The sequence below is a fragment of the Lepeophtheirus salmonis genome, chromosome 3, assembly GCF_016086655.4.
Source record: "Lepeophtheirus salmonis chromosome 3, UVic_Lsal_1.4, whole genome shotgun sequence".
Classification (NCBI taxonomy): domain Eukaryota; kingdom Metazoa; phylum Arthropoda; class Copepoda; order Siphonostomatoida; family Caligidae; genus Lepeophtheirus; species Lepeophtheirus salmonis.
The window spans coordinates 37999377-38020644 of record NC_052133.2 but is presented as its reverse complement, the minus strand read 5'-3'; the positions used below and the strand labels follow the sequence as shown (position 1 = coordinate 38020644).

Below are 21268 nucleotides of genomic sequence, written 5' to 3'. Positions count from 1 at the left end.
AAATATATTCACAATAGGTAATAATAAACACAACTAAAATATTATATTTGTGTTTTTAAATTATATAAAATTGATATATGGAGTTTTTTAATCATTTTTTAGCTTCTTATTATTTATGTTTAAAAAGCTCATATAATGCAGATTATTGTGTAAGAAATCAAAAAAATTTTGTCAAATTCTCATAGACAAATTATATAAAAACAGTTTTTGTCAATTTTTTAATATTAATGACGTCACTATTTGTTTTACTATATTATTGAATTTCATATAACTTACATTATATGAAATATTGATAATTTGGCAATCAATTGACATAATTTTACCAAAATTCAAAAATTACACATTAAGGAAAAATTTAAAATATTGTAACAGTCAGTACATAGGAAAGATGTGCAAAAAATCTTCAATTTTCCTACCCTTGTTTATTCGTCTTCATTATTTTATATATATTTAATTATGTTTTTTTTAGAACGAATTTGTTTTAAATATAAAACTTATTTGTGGTCTATGATATACACCATATTAGGTATGTCTAAATCGAGTATTATACATTGAAATTTAATAATGCAATATTGTGAAAAGTTTAGTTTGTCATTTAAAAAAATATTATTTGTTCTATTTTTTTTAAGTTTATAACTTGAATTTGATAATTTTAACTTTTGAGCCTGTTCTTGGATACGGGGACAGTTACAATATTTGACGAATTGCATTCTAGTTCAATGTAAGCATTAACTATTATGTATCACCTTTAATTTTAGATTAAATAATAGCAAATATATGTAAGTATATTGTTTAAAATTTTGTGAGTTTAAGTGAAACCATCTCTAAGTAATTGAGCCCCAAAAAGTGTTGCAACATTCCTCTGTCTCCTTCCAAATGTATAAAAAAGATAGTTAACACTTTTGGCTTCTATATAAGAATGATTAATTTCTCATAAAGCGTTTTAAGAGAAAGCATGGAAATATAAACGAGTTCTTTCAGATCTCACTCACACATAAATTTAAAATTACAAATGTTCATACTAATGATTATCACTAAAAAGCCACAATAATTGACAAAATTTATTCATATTTGCATATTTTAGAGTAATTTTTTTAACAAAAAATTAATGACCAAAAGGTTTTTTTGGAAGTTAGTTATGTCACTAAATAGTAATTTTCTAACAATCGTCATGATATCTTTTTGTAAACCCCTGGTTCTGAGGGGCATCAAGGATGTGATAAATGCTTATTATGAAGTTATTTTATAGTTTTTGAATAAAAATAAATGTTAACTAACATTATTATTTGACGAAATGTAATTAAAAAAAACTATTAATATCTTATAGTGGTTTGAGGCTCTAAATATTTAGCTTGGAATGTAACAAGATACAAAAATGGTGTTTTTAAAAATAATTTTTTGCTAGAATCCTATTTTTTATCCTAATATCAGTAACTTATTTAAATATGTCATAAATTAATAGCACATTGAAGACACATTTATATGCTGTTGACATGATTATTATTTTATACCTGTGTATTTGAATATACATAGTTCCTAAAATAAGATTATAGATAAGCCTTTATTTTATCCGTACAAAATATTTGATTATACTTAATTCAATGTTTTGAAAAATTAGGAAACATAGTAACATGAACAAAATAATGTTTCTTGACAGGTCTAATGTATTATAGCCCGACTGATATATAGGTGAGCAGATTAAATTGGTCAATCTTAGGCAGTTGGAAATCAATAGATGGATTATTACAGATATTTTTTTTTCATAAAAAAATTCCAAATAATATTATAAAATTTGCATTTTTTTATCCGAAATGTAAGGTCCTTGAAAATCCTGTCTTGACAGGATTGGCAATTTTTGAAAGTTTCATTACAAAGCTTAATTAATCTCTTTGATCCAAATAATCAATTATATCAATGCTTGTTTAATCCCTTTTCATTTTCAGGTATAACGTCTTGATTTTTAATTAATTTTAAGGAATATGAGTTCCTTAGAAGCATATGTAATTGATAATTAAAATCAAAAAAAATATTTGATTCTAAAAAGTTTTGTTCTGGTGCAATATTTATTTGATATTAGGTAGAAAGTCATTTGGATAGATTTTTTTAAAGTTCCATAGTAATGAATTATATTGCAATAAAAAAAGGAATTAAATTATTAAATACTTATAAATTGGTTAACAATTAAGTTTTATATATTGGGAAAATAAGGAAAAAATTACACCTGATTTTTCCGATTCCAGAAAAAGCACCAATTCCCTAATTCGATTAATCTTTCCATCTCTAGTAGATTTATAAAGTTCAGAGATTAGCAAATGGTACCAGCGCCCAATTGTATTTGCATATGGGAATCCACCTTTAGTGTTTTTGTCTCAAAATAATTAAATATTATTTGATATTACTGCTCAACTAGATTTATTAGGCCTACATACTCTTTTCACTAAAGTATTATTTATTTTACCTTAGAATGTAATAATTTTTTTAGAAAAACGAATGAAAAATTTCAAAAACCCTGTAAAAAATATATATACTTTTTCAAATTTAAATTTCATTTTCTAAGGATTGCATGACCTCAAATTAAATATAAAACAGATAAGGGGCTTGCTATATATGGATTACAAATTTTATTCTTCTCAAAAATTTAGTAAAATCTGTAAAAACTGTAAAACGAATACAAAAATTCAAATTGAAAATTCTCGAAAAGCAGAGTTGATAAAAAACAAAGAATTAAAGATTCATAATCAATGTGAAAATTACTAATATGATTTGACATGGAACATACAAAATAATTTTTTTGTTGACTTACGGAATTGTCCAACAGTGTTAAAAATCTTTTGCTATTTATTATATATTCTAAAAACTGAATACTACTCATAAGATATGATATATTTACAAAATAATTATTTTTTTATATGATGGGACTAAGTAAGATGCAAAAAGATAACGTAAAACTTTTACAATGTTTCAAAATATATTAAACTTAAAAGAAAATAAGAATAAAAGGCTTTTTAAGGAATGAAGTTTATCTTATTATTTTTGGTCACAGTGATAAAAATAAAGGATTGTAGTAATTAATGAAATATATATTAAAATTATACTTCAACAAGATTATTTATCTATTTCCACAAGCAGCAATAAATGCCAGTGAGTGTTCACTATGAATAGTAAAATTTACTGTAGAATTGTTAAATAAATATGTAGAAATACAGCTTAAGTGAGCTCAATAGACTTATTAAATTAAAAATCTGAATAAAATATATAATCAATTAACGAAAAGCATAAAAAGCTATAAAATAAGAGTTGTTATGATCAAGGGGTAATAATTATTCAAACAAAATATATATACAGGGCTTAATCATCATTTTAATGATGTTCAAGATTTACTGCTTTGCTTAACCTATTATGGCCGTGTATATATTTAAAAAAAAATTGAATGAAACTTTTAAATTTAGCTAATATGTATCTCTATAATATAAAAAAATATGTTTAACCCAAAAATGGACGTCCTTTGGCTCTGTTCATACATATTATCTATTATCTTTTTTTCCTATTTTTTTTTTTAATTCAACCTGTGGCGATAGTCAAAGCCTATAATGATGGATTTATAGTTAGTATTGATAAAATATAACAATCATCATTAACCATTAACCGCAAAAATATTTTTAAATTTAGCTAATAAAATATTGAAAAAGACGTCCTTTGACCAAAAAAAAGGCTCAAAAGGCTCCCTCCCCCCCACATATTATAAACTTTTAAAATTAGTTTCACAAATATACATTGAAATTATATAATATGATGATACTTCCTTTGTTCAAATCAATAGTATTAATTTAATCTAGTATTGATTTATATGTTATCAGAATGGCTTTATTTAAATGATCGCAAATGGCGTTAATATTGTTAAAACAATTTATCTAAATTATACTGCATTAAATGAAATATTAAAAAAGTTCAAACTCTATTTAAAAAATAAACAGACTCACGATTTCAAAAATATTGATTCTTCTAACATGTATAAGTGTTTATCACTTGTTATTAATTAATTATTGGTATTTCCTCTCGCAATATTTCCAAAATTATCACGAAACCTTTATATATCTAAACTTTTTTTAAATCTTAAATTGTTTTTGGTAAAATTGTGTCTTTTTTTTTAATTTGAAGGCTAAAAGCACATTTTGATGTATATATATTTTTTTAATAAACAATCTATCAAAATGAGTAATTACAATCAAACTTAATTATCAAAACTATAAAAAAAAGAGTTAAGCGTACATATATATTTGGCTCCAATATATATCCAGGGTTGCGTGTCAAATTCTTATAACTCAAAAATTAATTAATTAAGCTTAATTTTATAAAGTAAATATTGGAGTTACGACAATTATGCAGTCCCCCTACAAAATATATCCTTTCAAAAAAATATATTTTGATGCCTAATTTTTGCAACATATTAATGAAATTAGCAATAACTCTAGGTGATTAATTATTAAAATTTCTTAGTATACATATAAGATAAATAGTTGAAGAATTCATATGAACTCGAACATAATGTATGCTTTATTTTCTTTTGACAGGACAGATATATTAACTTTCCTGTCTTTTATTAATTGTGTCATTAATTTTAATGAAATTTTTCATCAATAAAAAGTAGGCATTATGAATAGAGCAGGATCCCTGGAAACAAATAATTAAATTAGGGGATCAGGCGAAATAAAGAGTAATGCTGTTTGTATATTTTTTTTCTTTAAATATTCATTTATTTAGTCAGATAAAGTTGTACTAATTCAGAATAAATAAACATTCTGGTATTACAATTAGTTAAACTGACCTAGGAATGTCCTTTAACTTAAAATCAATTAAGTATATTTCCTTTTCTAGGAAGAACAGAGTTCGAATCTACACATATTAAGTTCAAAAGTATAATTTCTCCAAAGCACATTGTCCATTGAGCTACGTCGTTCCATTTTCTTGAATACTTCATTGATTTGTTTAGTTAAATTAAATTTAAAAAAAAAACAAGGCGGTTTAAGGTCTTAATAATAAATTCATAGTATCAAAATTATTATTTACCAAATCAAAGCACTAAAACAATTAATTTGAACGTTATTCAATCCAACAATAAGCTTGTGACATACAGAATAAATTTATAAATAACCCCTAAAATTAGCGAATCTCAATTGTTCATAAATAAATTTTTTATTGTAAATAATATATCATAATTCAAAACGAAATATTTTATGTGCAAATATACATATATATATAATTAACATATAATTTTTTAGGACGAATTTAAAAGATATATACATATATGTACTTATTATATCATATAAAAGTTCAACAATTTGAGTTGAATTTGTAAAAAAAAAAATGTTGAACTTTTTGGCATTTAAAATATTAAGTTTACATATATCTATATACAAACTAATATTCACGTTATCCATTTTTCTTTTTCGTCTTGGCCACGATGGTTGACGGTCCATTGTATCTATTCCTGTCTCAAAACATTACTGAATTTATATCTTTTATTTATTAAAATTCTAAAAAAATTAATTAAACTACCGGTTCACATGCCTTCTTTAACGTGATAAAAAAGAAATACAAAAAAAAAAAAAAATCCTTGTAATATTTTAATTACAGAAATTTTAAATTTAACTTTATCCTTATTTTTTTTTAAAATTATATTGTTATAATTATCAAAGAAGAGATAAACTTTAACAATTAAAATAAAAGGTTTTTATAATTTATTTAATTCAACTTGATCTAAGTAGTTGGTAAGGCATCACTTTTAAATTTAATAATTTTATGTGCGTTAATTTCTTCATGTTCTTAAATTGTACAAAACCCTTTCTCTTATTTCTCCTATCAATCCATCAAAAGAATACATATTATTTATTATAAATACATATCACTATTCATATACATAGTACGACGTTTGAGCATCAGTCTATTATTTAACAATTTAGGTACTGAATAGTTTTTTCTTTGGAAATGAAGATCTATAAAACTAAGGTTTCACATTCTTAGGATCCTGCTACTACCCTTGGTTTCATACCTAGGGAAAAAGTGTATGTTTTTTTTTTTTTTAGAAATCTTCAATTCTTAACAAAAAACTATTCTGTTTATAAATTGTTAAATAATTTACTTATTGGGTTTCTCATTTCAGGAATTTATTGTTTTTAGGTGGGACCCCCTTAATAAATATTAAATACTGTGAAATTAAAGGTGTCATTTTTTATTTTAAGAAAAATAAGGAATATTAATCTATTGCTACCCGGTTATTTTTTCTTTTTAAATTTAGCATATCCCGTTTATCCCTTTTTCAAAAGGCAATACAACAAGGTTTGTGACCAATAAAAGTTTTATTTTTGCTTTATAAGAATAAGTATTGTGTCAATCGTTATTTATTCGGCATAGTCCAGTCCAGTCTTTCAGTTCTAGGACCGTTCCTTAGGATCGTTGGTTGTTAGAAATATCTGTACCAGAACTGATTAAGAAATAAGTAAAGTTGAGTGGCGTCATCAAGGACCAAACTTTATAAGTATTTAGGACTGATATGCAGGACTGAACTGGACAAAATAACAACCGACAAACACTAATAATACACCTCTCCTATCGGGGGAGACGTTCCCGATTGGCCATAAACTGAGTAAACCTATCTTTGCTATTATAATATAACATATAATTAGATTAAAATATTATAATTTGCTTTTAAAAAAAAGATGCAAAATTTAATTGGCAACATATCTTTTTTTATGGTTGAAGCTGATTAGTTGAATGTTTAATTTGATTATTGGGAATTTCAGAAAAGTTTTTAAAATGTAATTTTTTCCAGAATTTATTCAATTGCAACTACCTTATATGAACAAACTGCAAAAATTTCAAACCTTTGCATTATAACATATCTTTTAATGCTAATTTTAGCTCTCTAGAATAATTATCGATGGAGTTATTCGCGTTTAATTAATTTTGGAAACATTTTAATTATTGATATAAATTGAAATGAATGGTTTTTTTGTGTTATAAATTGAAACTTATATACATAAATTAAACCAAAAAAAAAACTATAAAGGTAGATTTCAATTATTTAAACAGTAAAAAAATATCCTATCTTAAAACGGCAAACGCACGTTCCTCACTACCCCAACGCCGGATAGCAATTGACTGTATTTTCAAAAAAAACAAAACTAGTACATTGCCTATAAAATAAAATTAAACCCAGCCAGCGTATACTTCTATAGACTTATTCCTACGCATTATTAAAAAAAGAAGTTAGGTTCCCACAAAAATTACCTTGGTCATCATTTACTATTTAATTATTTTGTGTTGTGGTTAGGAACTAGTCACGGAATTGAAATCAACTTGATCTGTGGGCTCTAAAAAAACAATTTGCACACTATGCACAATGCCCTCTATGTGTGTAACATACACTCATATTATATTATTAAATAATAGTATCATTCAGAGAGTTGTATTTTTTCGTGCAAGACGGGGCCCTTGTCTGAAGCTTTATTTACCAAGTAATATAAGTAAACAACAAATTTGCACAGTCTTTTTTATTTACTGACATGGTCATGTAATTTAAACATTTGTTTTGCGGAATCCACCTCAAAAGTAACTTCCTTATCAATGAGAAACCCTAATGAGCATATAAATTGAACAATTTTGAAACTGATTAGTTTTTTATTGGGAATTGAAGATCTGTAAAATACATACATATGTATAAAATTTGATAATTTCTTGAATGTTTCTTGCAAGACGAATGGAAGTTCTTCATTGATCATTTATTTCATTTACGGGAAATACTCATTTTGGGATAAACCAAATGCTAATATTAGCTGTAAAATTATTTTTAATTTTATTCCGTAGTTTGTTTACCATTGATTCATAAAATGATAATTTGAATTATTAATGAAAAATGCTTACTTTTGAAGACAGTCATAAAATAAATTCGTAATAAAAGTTATTTTATTTTTCATTTGATGAACATTTATTGAAACTACGTAGTAATAACCAGTGGTGGCATTACGGACAGGGTTACTACTGACAAGTACCTGAGCTCTGTGCTCTAACTCTTTGATCTGATCCCACATGTTATGTAATCGGCTCTAATGATAGTGGGATTTTCTTGTATCAAAAATCGATAAGTGGTTTTTTTATTTGGATAAATTATATTATCTTTTGTTTACTTTTTTTAAATTTCAATAATAAAAAATGTTAAAATGCAAAAATTCATATAAAGATTGGTCGAATTTCAAAATATATGGTTCTGAAATATATAAAATAAATTCCAAAAATTTGTAATTTTATATTAGTGATTCCTGATTTTTTTTTATTTCATAAAAATGGATGTATCTTGATAATACTTTGGATTGGAACGTATTGGACGTTAATTCCAGCAATTTTCAAATCATAAAGTAATATAGTATAGTAAACAGTACGCTTCTAAATTTTTTTTAAATGTTCCTTTAATTGGTGAGATGGGATACACTGATTACGTATAAGTAAACATTATAGTATTACAATTGCTCCTTCTAAACTAGTAATCTTTTGGTAAAATACATATGTATCAAGTATATTTCATATTCTAGGAATCACCTGTGCACGAATGTTAATTTTCTGAACATAATCTGTGTAGATTTGATTTCTATTAAATATACATTATTTATTTGGATTTCAAAGACCAGATAGATTAATTGTAATACTATAATATTTTTGTTACAACTCTATCTGACCAATAAAGATAAAAATCTCTCTATATGTACATTGTACAACAATGACAACTCAACAAAAGCTAGCTACAACTAAGCAGAGAGCAAAGCAATTTCAACAATGTGCTTAAACAACGTTCTTACAGCTAGATGTGAGCATTATTCAGGCAAGAGTTAATTCTGTTCACTTTTATACTTTTACATTCTAATGATTGCATAGTTTTCTACTAAGCGTTTTAACTTTCAGATAGACCATAATAAAACCCTTTCAAAAGCTTTATATAATTCATCTAGCTATATGTAATGTTGAGAAATTGAAATATTTCCTGGTAAGATCCACATTTGAGCCTTTCAACTTTCCTCACTCATAAAGTTTTAAGAGTTCCTTATCGAAGGCTAGTTATGCACATAAAATCTAGTACCTAGGGCTTAGCCCCTATATCATTGACCGGTATCTTTATATTTTATGATTACGCCACAAATATAATTTTGAAACAGAGAAAGTTGTTCAACAAAAGATAATTCTAACACAAAGAAATTAACTCAAGATACATTCTTTTTTTTTTTTGGAGCTTTACATTTCCAACAGCGGATGAAGAAACTAAAAAAATATACTATCATCAATCTAGTATTAATTTTTATTATTATTTTTCTTGTTTACAAATTATGAATATCTTAAATAATATTAACATTAAGGAAAGTATATATATTGCTGCAAGAAGGTGCCACTCTTGATGTTTTTGTACACACACTAAGTGTGAAGGTAACAACACTCCTGCCTTGACAGAATTATTTTTTATATTTTGTAATTCGACGTTTTGTTCATTTGATATATTGTTCTATAATCGATATTATCGATTATGTTCGCCCTTCTCACTTCTTATCAAAACACGTTAAGCCTTTAAACAAAAATGGTTATGTCATTAGGAAAGTCCTTTCAAAGACATACACACATTTGGAAATACTTTACATTCATGAAAGAAATAAAATATTTATATAATTAAAAAAAAATAATAAGAAAAGTAAATGCTTAAAAAATAAGCAGACACTTCAAACTTATATACTTAAATATGTATAACTATTTTTTACGTATACGTTATGTCATTTTCAATTTTCTATCTTCTTTGAACTTATTTCTTTCGGTTTTGTTTCCTTCTTCAATTTCAACTTTTCTCTCTCTTTTTCCAAACCCTTTTCTAGGCTACAACAGCAACGGAAATAATCAACATAATCGATACAGTCATTGGGATATGAGTCCTCTTCCTTACCCACGTCCTATGCCAATACAACCTCGATCTGCATTTGCAGATAGAGCATCCTATCAACCTTTCCTTCAAGAGAGTACTGGCCCATCAAAGAATAATGCTCTTTGTCCACCAACCTTCAATTTAGATCCAATTTCATCCAGAAAACCTTTAGAAAATAACAATGAAAGCTCTAAATTACAAAATACACTCTCTTGATGATCATTGCAAAAAAAAGGACATTTGTACATCAATTTAATCATTTTTCTATTACAGAAAAAAAAGTTATTCAATTTTTTTTCTTCAAATTCACTCTTTGTCATCATTTGTAAATTAAATAATTGTTTTTAAGAAAAGAAAACTCTTTGTTTGTCCAGTGTTAACTTTTATCAATTTCAATTTTGTCACTAAATTTTTTTAAAGTCCAAAATTCCGTCTTTTAAAATATTCCTTTACCTTACAAGACAAAAAACTTATATGCTGTTAGATGTGCGCTGAGCAATAGCTACTATTTTTCCCATAATCGATAAATCTAAACAGATAAAACACTAAGGTTTATAATCACAAAATGAGGTATTTTTGGTTTTGTGTTAGTTTTATTTCAATATTTTCTTATAATTATCGCTTCTTAATGTTCTTTCATTTTTTTATCTTTTTCTTTATCTATTCCATTTTGTGTAATTTTTCACTCCATCTTTTACCTACAACTTAATTATTACTAAACAATTTTCTTATATTACTAATATTATTAACTGCCTTAAAATGTAATCAATCATATTTAGTTTTTCCCAAGTTGATTATATTTTTATTTAATTAATTTTATATGAATGTGTTTTTCTCTATCATAATATCTTTAATTTTTTCAAAAAATATTTCTTATTTAAGTAGTTATGTTCCTTTAATTCCCCGATTTATTTAAAATATACTATAAAAATATTGATTAATAGGATTATTTCATCCCTTTTCTCTTAAATAATATCTTAGTCTCAATCACTCAATTCTTAATCTGTAGTATAATTTTATCACATAATATTATAATACTTTAAAAGTAAGGTTTTCATTAAACTGGTATAGTTTTAAACATATCTAATACATAATAGTTAACAATTAGCTAACTAATAGTTGTATAAAAAGTTCGGTAAGTATCAGGGTCATTTGGTTAAAAAAACTAATACATGAATAAACAATATATGTTACTTGTTGTTAATTTTTTTTAAATGAAATATTTTTAGTGAGTTAAAAAATGTGTATTCAAAGTTTAAAATTTATTAAAGTGACTCTTTTGAGGGACTTTAGGCAGTGGAAGTAGATTTTGTAGTAGTAATTAGACATCCTAGACTTGTTTTGTTTTTTTAATATAGTGATTACTTTTGATTTAAAAAAATCAAAATTTGATTTTTTTTTCATAAAAATTATGGGCTAAAAATTCTAGAGCTTAACTAAGAGAGCACCCTTTTTTTTCTTTGCTTTATGGAATGGAGTCCCCATAAACACTTTCAAGCCATTGCTTAACTTAAATAGTATTTTCTCCCCATCAAGAAGCTGTGTAAAATAAAAATACAAAATTGTTTTTGATCCATTACTTTTGGAAATAACAGAAGTAGTGTAACAATATCTCACGAACTAACGAACAAATTGTCATAAAATTTCGACATTTGTCTTCTTAAGGTTGATACTACCTGAAAATGAGGTCAATCTATATGTGAAGCCTGGTACTTTTCAGTCCATGTATTGGTTTGAAATTTCCATTCCTTTTACCTAGACATATATTGGTGTTATTCGCCATACCGGTACTTTAGGGGTACCGGTGTACTATCTCATTTAATAAAGTACATAATAAATTGGTATTAGAACTAGTACTTGCAACATCCTTACGTCCTTGAGCCGCCAAATAAATTTGTGAAGTACACATACGAAAGGGTCATTAATTTCTTCTTCAAATTGGTGTCTAAGCAACTCTTAACGTCTGGCTTACAAGTGCTAATGAACTTCTAAATATTTTATTTTGGAACAAAAACCAAAAATAAATATAGATAAATTTTAAACATATTAGTATATAAATACTAGTTAATTACTTCAATGTAGTTCAATACAATAATGTATTTATTTTAATATTTATGAATTACGTAAACAGAAAGGAAATTGTATGCCGTATAAAAATATAAACAAATCAATAAATGCAATAATAAATATGAATAAGATTGACTGAATATACTTTATGTATATGGATTTCACCAAAAAGTTCCTTGGTGAGATGGTGTAACGGTAATACTATAATATTTACTTATACTTAATCAGTGTAACTCCATCTAACCAATTAAAGGAACATGAAAAAAACCGCAAAAAGATTGATTAAACTGATATTTTAATAGCTAAAGGAAAAAAATAAGTCACTAGCAAGACTAATTTATAATCTAAAATATATTTTGAATATTGTTTTAAAACCATTTCTTTTACCGGAGTCATACATATTTCTTGATTTTTACTCTTTTGTCAGTAATATATTATGGTTATTAAATGGTTACCTTACCACATGATCATATTTCATTAATAATATTATAATTCAGTCACATTTACATTCCACAGTCGAGATATAATATCTAAAACTGAGTTCATGTCATAGAGAAAGAAAAACTTTGATAAGCCTGGCATAATTAGATATTAATAATAGATCAAAAACCTTATGCCTGAACAATGAATTCAGCTAGCAAAAGGGTAATATATGTAATTGTTGGAGGTACAAAATGCTCCAAATATTCAATGGATTATGAAATGGGGAGTGTTTCAGACATGCACTGCTACAAATTACCATTTTATTATTTTTGCAAGTCTATGTTAAATTGTATAGAAAAAGGGTCATGAAATGAATAAACGTACTTTAAGGAAACTTGGACTGTTGTAGTATATCTAATTGATATAACTAAATATCATAACTAAAATATAATAATATATACGTCAATGAATTCAATGTTTTAGTGCAAAGCAATAAAGTAAAGTGACAAAATTCGATGTTTAATTTAAGGAGGTTTATTTGAGTACAAGAAAACATTTTATCCGAAAGATGTTGCTTTTTGAGATATCAGAGATGACTTTTTTTAATTTTCTTTTTCTTTGTGACTAATGCAATTTTTCTTTCCACTCGTAGTTCACTTTGAAAGTTATATTAAGAGAAAAGTTGCGTAGTATGTTATATTTGGTACTCTCAGCGCCTCTAGTAGACAAAAAAGTATTCTCGAAAATAGATTAATTAGGACAAATGTGATCATGTGGTTACTTTTTCGTCACACTATAAGTTCAGTCTAGTCCATATATTCTCCTTCTACTTATTCCTTCTCTATAATTTTTAATGGAATGGAAAAAGTAATTTTATTATATACCATTCTTATATTAAATACGGGTATATATATTATGACTGCTTCGTTATGCTTTTCTCCACAGAGAAAAATTATCATTTTTAGGGTATAAATGAGCTAGTTTAAGGTAATATTTTGAGTAGGTAATTTTTTACAAGATTGCTAAGGAATAACAAATTATAAATAATTTTTATGTGACAATTTATATTAACTACTTGAGGTATAATCGTAAAAAGTAGTTTCAGTGACGTCACAGTTTGCTTAGTCATGGAATACGCTATCAATGGAACATGTACTTTCTTTTCTGTAGACCAACTACAGGAAGTTATTTCGTTATTCTTTGTTTTATCAGTAGAAGAGTAACTAATTGAAAGAAAGATTTGAATTAAAATGATCATGAAATGGTTTTATATTCCTTCATAATTCAGATTCATTTTATATATTAATTAAACAAGTCAATAAATTTTTACCTTTCGGTTGAGATTCTATTTTCTTAACTACTTTTACCTCGAGAAACTTGAAACTTTTATAAAGCAGAGTCTCAGTTTTTGAGACCACTTTAAAGAATAACAATTGATAGCTTCATAAATAAGCTAAAATATTTTGTTAAGCAACTAATCTTAACTATTAATTAAATATAATTTTTTGAAAGACGCTCCTTTTATATTAAATAAGTTTTATTTCTTCACTTAATGACAAACTATGATTTTTATCAACGTGATTAGAAATGAGGAATTTATTGGACTCTGAAAAAAAAAGACAATTTTTTCTTACATAAAAGAATATTTCCTAGCATTTCAAACAATATGTTTTTTTAAATCATTTTGTATACGACATAAATGGAAATGGCGGTTTATCAAGGTATTTTTTATGTTTCTTGAGGAAAAAAACATTATGGAACACATTATCTTAATCCGAGGTTGGCAAAAAGTGGAAATCCGTCATAAAATAAATACTTCAACCCCCCAAAAAAAGTTTACTAGTTTCTTAAGACACTCAATACACGATTTTTTTAAACGCAATACCTTTATTCATTTCATAATTATTCTATACTAAAAAAAATTCCCTTAAATAGAAAAATAATGCATGATCTATTTATGGATTATTTCTTAGGAATAGAAGGCATCTTAGAGACATAGTTGCTGATGTAGTTGGCAAAATTTATATTTAAAGACAACAAACTAAACTATTGTATGGGTATCGACTTGATGTGGAAAAAAAAACAACCCAAAAAAACAGCAATTTTTGGAAAACTCTAACTATTATTGTAGTTGATGAAAATTCCTTAAAGATAGAGTCCATATTGCTTTCCAATTTCTTTTTAATACATTTTATTACTTGGTATATCCTGAAAATAGATAAAAGACAAAATAAGAGATTTCGTAAGATTAATAATAAATTAATTAATCTACCTTTTTTTTTTAAATCAATACAGGGCTAGTATATATATTTTTAAAAATATTGCTTTGTTTATGACTATAAGTTGGGCAGCTTTTGGAATTATAACGTAATTTGAAAACACTTTATTTTTCTGGGTCATATGTATACTCTAGACATATATCTCCAAATCACAGTTTTTGTTTACCGTAGGTCTGACGTAAATCGTATTTTTTATTGTATTTTCAACGTTTTAATTTCGATACATATTTTCTTTCAAACTCGAAAAGAATATTCTACTTACAGTAAAAAGGACTAAGTACTTTTAAGTATCAATCAGCGACGAAGTTGAATTATATTAATCTTAATAGTTGGTTAAATGATGAAACTTACGGCAAATACAATTAATGCTTAAATACTATACAGCAAAATCTAATTGTTCTAATACCCCAAGGGCGAGGTATTTTTTTATTGCCAACAAAAAAAAAATCAAAAAAACATTTCGACTTAATTTTTAAGACTTTCCAAATAGTCAATACCTGATTGTGGAAGGTTAATAATTTACTCGTAGAATAAACTTTTTTTGACACTCTTTTTTAATTTTTTTAATTTTCTACGAGAATAGTGGTTAAATTTTGTTATGTTTTGTTGTGTTACATTCAAACAGAAATATCTTTTAGTATGTCAACTGACTTGTTATTTGATAACTTTGCACATGTCAATATTCCATCAGTTTTCACATTTATAACCGCTAATTAAACATTAAGTCAAATCATATTCACCTCCCCTCCCCCCCCTTCCCCATGAGGTCTATCTAATAAAATCCATTAATTTTCCATTGTTTATTGTGAAGATCAATTTTAAATTGGGCAATTTATATTTACGACTATTTCTCGAAAAATGGAATTGTAAAACTCACTCAGCTTTGAGCAATATCCATCTAGTTTGCTATTATGTTTATGAGCAACATGTACACTTTACCGTACCTAACGTACCATAATAAACATATGAAACTAATAGCTTACAATTTGTCAAACAAAAAATTCAAGTAAAACATGTTCTCATGAGGAAATTTTTTAAAGTTTTACACAAGGTAAATATACTGAAAACGTACGTGCCATGGTACACACGTTGTATTATGTACATAAGACCATTTCTCATTTTAGAAATTTCAATTTATAAAAATATATGGGAAGAGGAAAAAATAGTCTTGCGAAATCATTTATTTAGTTTTCCTTCCATCGCTAGTGGGGTTTTTCATCAAATATTAAAAGTAAAGAACTTATCCCTATATCAAAATCCCTTTCATATTTGATACTCGAGTTTTATTCTTTGATGTTTGAGTATTTTGATGATTATTAGCTCAAAAACTTTATGGATGTAACAGATAATATAGGATCAATAGATTCTTAATCAGAAAAAATGTAAATTTCTTACCTGTAACCGTCCGGTGTTGAATTTTTTTTTTTTTAGAAAAAGTGTTAAAACAACGTTGTTATTTTTTTTGGAAAATTACACATGTAACTTTGGAGATGTTCTATTAAAAAAATGATCTATTTTTTATGAATCTCATCAAATACAGTCATTCAGAAACGTTGAATACAAAAAATTTCAATTGATTGTTGAGAAATTGATTTTTTTATGCTTGACTAATTATCGAAAAAAAAATAACATTTTTTTCTTTAAAAATTGACAAGGATTCTTATTTCAAAAATTATAAATGCTTTTATACGGGGAAGGGTTCAAAATCTTAAGAACTAATGATTCTGTGCAATAAACCTTTGATGATTTTACTTTTTACTCTGAAAACGTCCTTTTTTATATGTCAGTGACGTCATAAGTGGAGAATGTTTATTAATAATAAGCAGATAACATTTGTTTTTAGACATTGATTAACTTAATAAAAATTGGTAAAAGCTCATATTTTTTATTAATCAAACTTCTAAGTCCATTATGTAATAACCAATATAAAGTAATCGAACAAGTGATGAACTGGCAATCAAGTCAATTTGTAAAATATTTACAAAATAAATTTTTGTCAAACGTGTATGAAGAAAGGAAGCAAAAAAAAATCTTTCAAAAAGGAGATACCAACTAGAAAGTTTAAACAAGCTGACTTACCAACTTTTTCTTTTAAAATCAATGTTTATATTAATGTCTAATATACAAATGAAATAGATATAAATATTTTCATAAATATGTCACTTTAATTCAAATATTTGGTAAGATTTCATTAGTGAACAGAAAAATCATACATACAGAGTTGTAAATTACAAATATTTACTTGGGTTGGAAATTTTTTGTAGTTGTGGCTGAAAACATTGTTTCTTTGTTTTTATAAAGAAATTGCGGTCTGTGCTCATGAATAACAAAAAAACTGTTATTTTGTTGCTGAGTTATGAATGTAAATCCTTGTTGGACTAAAATAGAATTGAGGATCGACATTGGAGTGAAATTTATGATTATTTCATCCCCCCCCCCTCTCTTGAAGCGGATAACAGCTAATCTATTATAACTTCGTGAAAAGGTAATCTGCTTTCTTCCCACAGAATTCTCACAATTATCAGGGTAACATGTAATTTGGCGCTTTCATTTTTTGACATACCGATAGTGCTTAGAGTTTCAAACTCTCCCTCCGGGTAAAGACCCTACTTTTGAAGAACACAAGGAGAAGGCAGGAGAAAAAATTGTGGGTGTTTAATATACCTTTTGTGCACATCAGCTGTCTCTTATTTGATTTGGATGAAAATGATGTGAATTATTACAAGTAAGAAGGATAATTCATTGAAAATAGAATTAATGCAGTGATGATATTATAATTATATTTAACTATATATACTATGCATTAAAAAACAAACAAAGAAAAGCGTGAGTTTTTTTAATTTTCCTCACAGAGATATATTTTCTTGACAGAACGGTCTAACACATTATTAATATAATTTTAATAAACTATTTACATGACTTGCTTAATTATCTGACATGGTTATAGATATATATATAGCTGTAATATCTAAGAATTGATGAAATAGTTAATTATAAAAAAAATAGTACCAAGTATTTACTCTGTACGACAAGTTCTATCCTTATGGTTATAGATATTTTTTCAGAGTAGTACAATTTTATGTATTCATAAAAATGCAAAGGAATTAAGAATATTATAATTTGAATATAATTTAGAAAGTTAAACACTAATATGAGTATAATTGCATGATGAATTTTATAACTAATTATTATAAAATAATTTAGGTCAATAAAAAACTTATATATTTATATAGTCCAAATCTCTTACTCTAATTCACAAATGGATTTACATAATTAATATTTTTTGATATACGAGTATACTTGAACTAACCCCAATCTTTAAAATAAACTCACATTTCAATGCATGATTGTTGTTTTTGTATATTTATTATTCATTTCACAAAAAATATGCACATTTATAAAAGTGTCCAATGGTTTTTTCCCACGTAATATACACACACATATATATAAAAATAAGATGCGAAATTCAATTTGCATATATAATAATGATATAATATATATATATTAGAGTGCCAATCTATGTGGAGTGAACATTATATTTCACAATGTAAATTGGTTTTAGCCTTGAATTTGTTCCTTTTCTGATGTACATGGTTTGCATAAATACTAAAATACAAAATATATTTTGTGGTCTGTTAAAACGTTTCAAAAAGAAAAAAATCTTCTTCATCTTTCATTATCATCAAAATAAATTGAGTTTTTTATTGTATAATTTATTTTAGTTGAATCAATAAACTTAAACAATTATTCTTTTCCTGTAAAATAGAATTTTGGTATTTTAATTACAAAATAGTTTAAGATATAAACAATAGATGTTAAATAGGAAGAAATTTCCGAACATATGAAATACTTCATAACTTATTTTAGTTAAATATTTTAACATTAACATGCATCGACACAAATTTAATTTAAATGTCATTTTGATGTGAAAATAGAAGGTATTTTAAGGAGAAAAAATAAAATAAAAGAAGACAATTGTTTAAAAAAAAACCAAAAAAAACGTCAAATTTTAAACTTTAAAACTTTTTATTTTTGCAAATGATACTTTGATGTAAATCAAAAGTTCTGGAACTTTTTTTTATTGCGTACCATCTCAGAAAAAATTAAGAATTCTAAGTACTACTACTATTTAAAACTTAATGGGGGATGATTTTGAAAAAAAATGTTATGTAGAATTTTGAATGACTTTATTTTTTTAAAGGACATATTTATTGACTTTTTTCAAGTATAAGTTCCAACAAGGAATGGAAGTACACCTAATTTACATACCCCGAAATGAACAAATGTATGAGGTTAGACCAATAAACAATTTAAAATAAAATAATCATTACATACGAATTGGCATCCTAGTATATATTTTATAAATATAATATATGTTTTTGTTGATAATATGTCATCATTCCATAAATAAACTAATATCTAGTCAGCACTATTTGTTTTTTATATTCATATATTTTAATTAGATTGAAGCGTTCATTAATAATTGTAGCCTATTACTCATTTTCAACCTCAAAATTTAGCAATAACACGTTGTTTTTTCCTCCTAACCATTCAATAAAACATTTTTTTACTATCAATTATATCTTATAGTCGGTATGAACTTTGGTCTATGTGGTGGCGATGGTCATAATGGCCTAAATAACCGCGCACTAGCCCTTCAACCTCAGCCTGGAATGGGTATAATGGCAATGATGGCTGCGACTGCAGTTCCTCAACCAGCAACTCTCGCAGCTTTACCTCCATTTATCAATATCAACCACAATAGCGAAACAGTCATAGTTGGAAACAGCGCATCACAAGTGACTTCCAATGAAAATGAAGTGAGCGATGGGAGAAAACATTCAACTCAAACTATTAAATTAAATGAAAACAATATTTACAATCCCTGCGAGGAACTGAATAAAAGTTCGAACAAACAGCTATTTATTTAATTACACAATGAAAAAAAAATCCCTCTTGGACTATAATAGTATTTTTCTGATTTTTTTTTACTTCGATAAACATGAAAAGGAACTTTATAAGACGAAATATCTGCTTGAGTGACCTACGATAGTGTTGTGTCGGTCCTTATTAAAGACCTAGGACCGCTGTCCATTCCTGTCCTGTTCCATTCAGTCCCACTTGTCGGCCCTAATAAAAGGTAAAGTCAATCCCTTGTAACGCCAACACGGGTTTATAAAATCGAATATATTATATTACAAAGAAACTAAATATAATATGTTCGAATTATAAAGATATTATTTTATTTTTTTTTGCAAGATAAGTGCAATAATCTTCATACATATTTTATATATCTTATTTGGCTTAATAATCCCTCGATATTTTTATGAAAAAATCTAAGGACCCAGAGTATTAGATCAGTCCGAAGGTCGACGATTTTAAGGATCCGAACCCAATGATTGGCAGTCTTATTGACCAATAGTACTGGCCCTGACACTGGACTGGACCAACACAACACTGCCTAGAGATACCAACATTTTAAATATTCTCAACAAATCCTAATTTTTGATAAATATAGAAAAAAATCTTTTGAAACAAAAAATCTTAAAAACTTTTGAAATATTCATATTTTATAGGTTGTTTCTTATTATGAAGTTTATTTATGTATGTCTTCACTTAACAACAAATTATTATTTGTCGCATTGTGATCAAAAATAAGATAATTATTTTACTTCTAAAGAAAAAATAATTTTTTTGTACTTTCAAGTCATTTTTTCCGATCCAGAAATAATTTAAATATTCCATTGATCAAAAACATGTTTCTTCAAACCATATTTAGGCTTGTTTTTATTACGACCTTGGAAGACAAAAATAAAACTAAATCGTAATTATGTTGCTAAAAAATAATTTTCAAAAAAACACATTGTAAGTCTTCAAAACAGAAACTTAGGGTTATAAAATTCATTTTCATGAATATCAAAATAATAACAACAAGGAAGAATATTATTTTAATCCAAAGATATAAAAAAGTTGAAATTTTATTTACATGTGTTATAATTATATAAATATTACATTGTGACTATTATATTTGCCATTTAATTAATATATAATTTCTTTTATATGGACATTAAAGCTGCAATATTATTACTCATCATTACTAAATTTCCATTTCTTATTACTTTTACGTTGAAACTACTATGTACGTCATTGAGTATCTGAAAAAATTGTATAATTTTTTTGTTAATTTATTTATTGACCTATCTATGTAAATGTATACGAGAGTAAATTTTAATTTCTTATAAATATGAAAAATATACGATTTTCTGATTTTTCTAAATACAACTGCCAAGTCAATTAATTATTAAGTATGTACAGAGTGCGTCAAAAAAGTTAGTTGTATATTTGACTTCCTATTCATGGATAAAAAGTACTTATATCAAATATTTTATTTAAGTTTTGTTGAGGAAAGTGATAAAGTTACTAAATAGAATCAGATTTGCCCTCCAATAATATACTACTACTAGTAATAAAAGCAAAAATACATTACCATGACTAGAAAAGCTTTTTAATGCCAATTCGGGGAAGAGGGAATTTTAAACCAAATAAA

General features: G+C 25.9%; 1 protein-coding gene across 8 annotated transcripts in view; it reads left to right on the top strand.

The window, feature by feature from the left end:
• The window catches only part of LOC121115038 (Shaker cognate w), a 146942-nt gene extending 125939 nt beyond the window's left edge, over positions 1-21003 (top strand). For 3 of the 8 annotated variants that reach the window (XM_071887381.1, XM_071887382.1, XM_040709188.2), the window contains one exon: positions 19312-21003. In XM_071887381.1, coding sequence (XP_071743482.1) covers positions 19312-19652 — 341 coding nt within the window. In that variant the 3' untranslated portion in view covers positions 19653-21003. Of the gene's footprint in view, positions 1-9905; positions 10523-19311 lie in introns of all 8 variants that reach the window. The other 5 variants (XR_011779416.1, XR_011779415.1, XR_011779417.1 and 2 more) reach the window with 4 other exon arrangements.
• Positions 21004-21268: the final 265 nt, after the last annotated feature.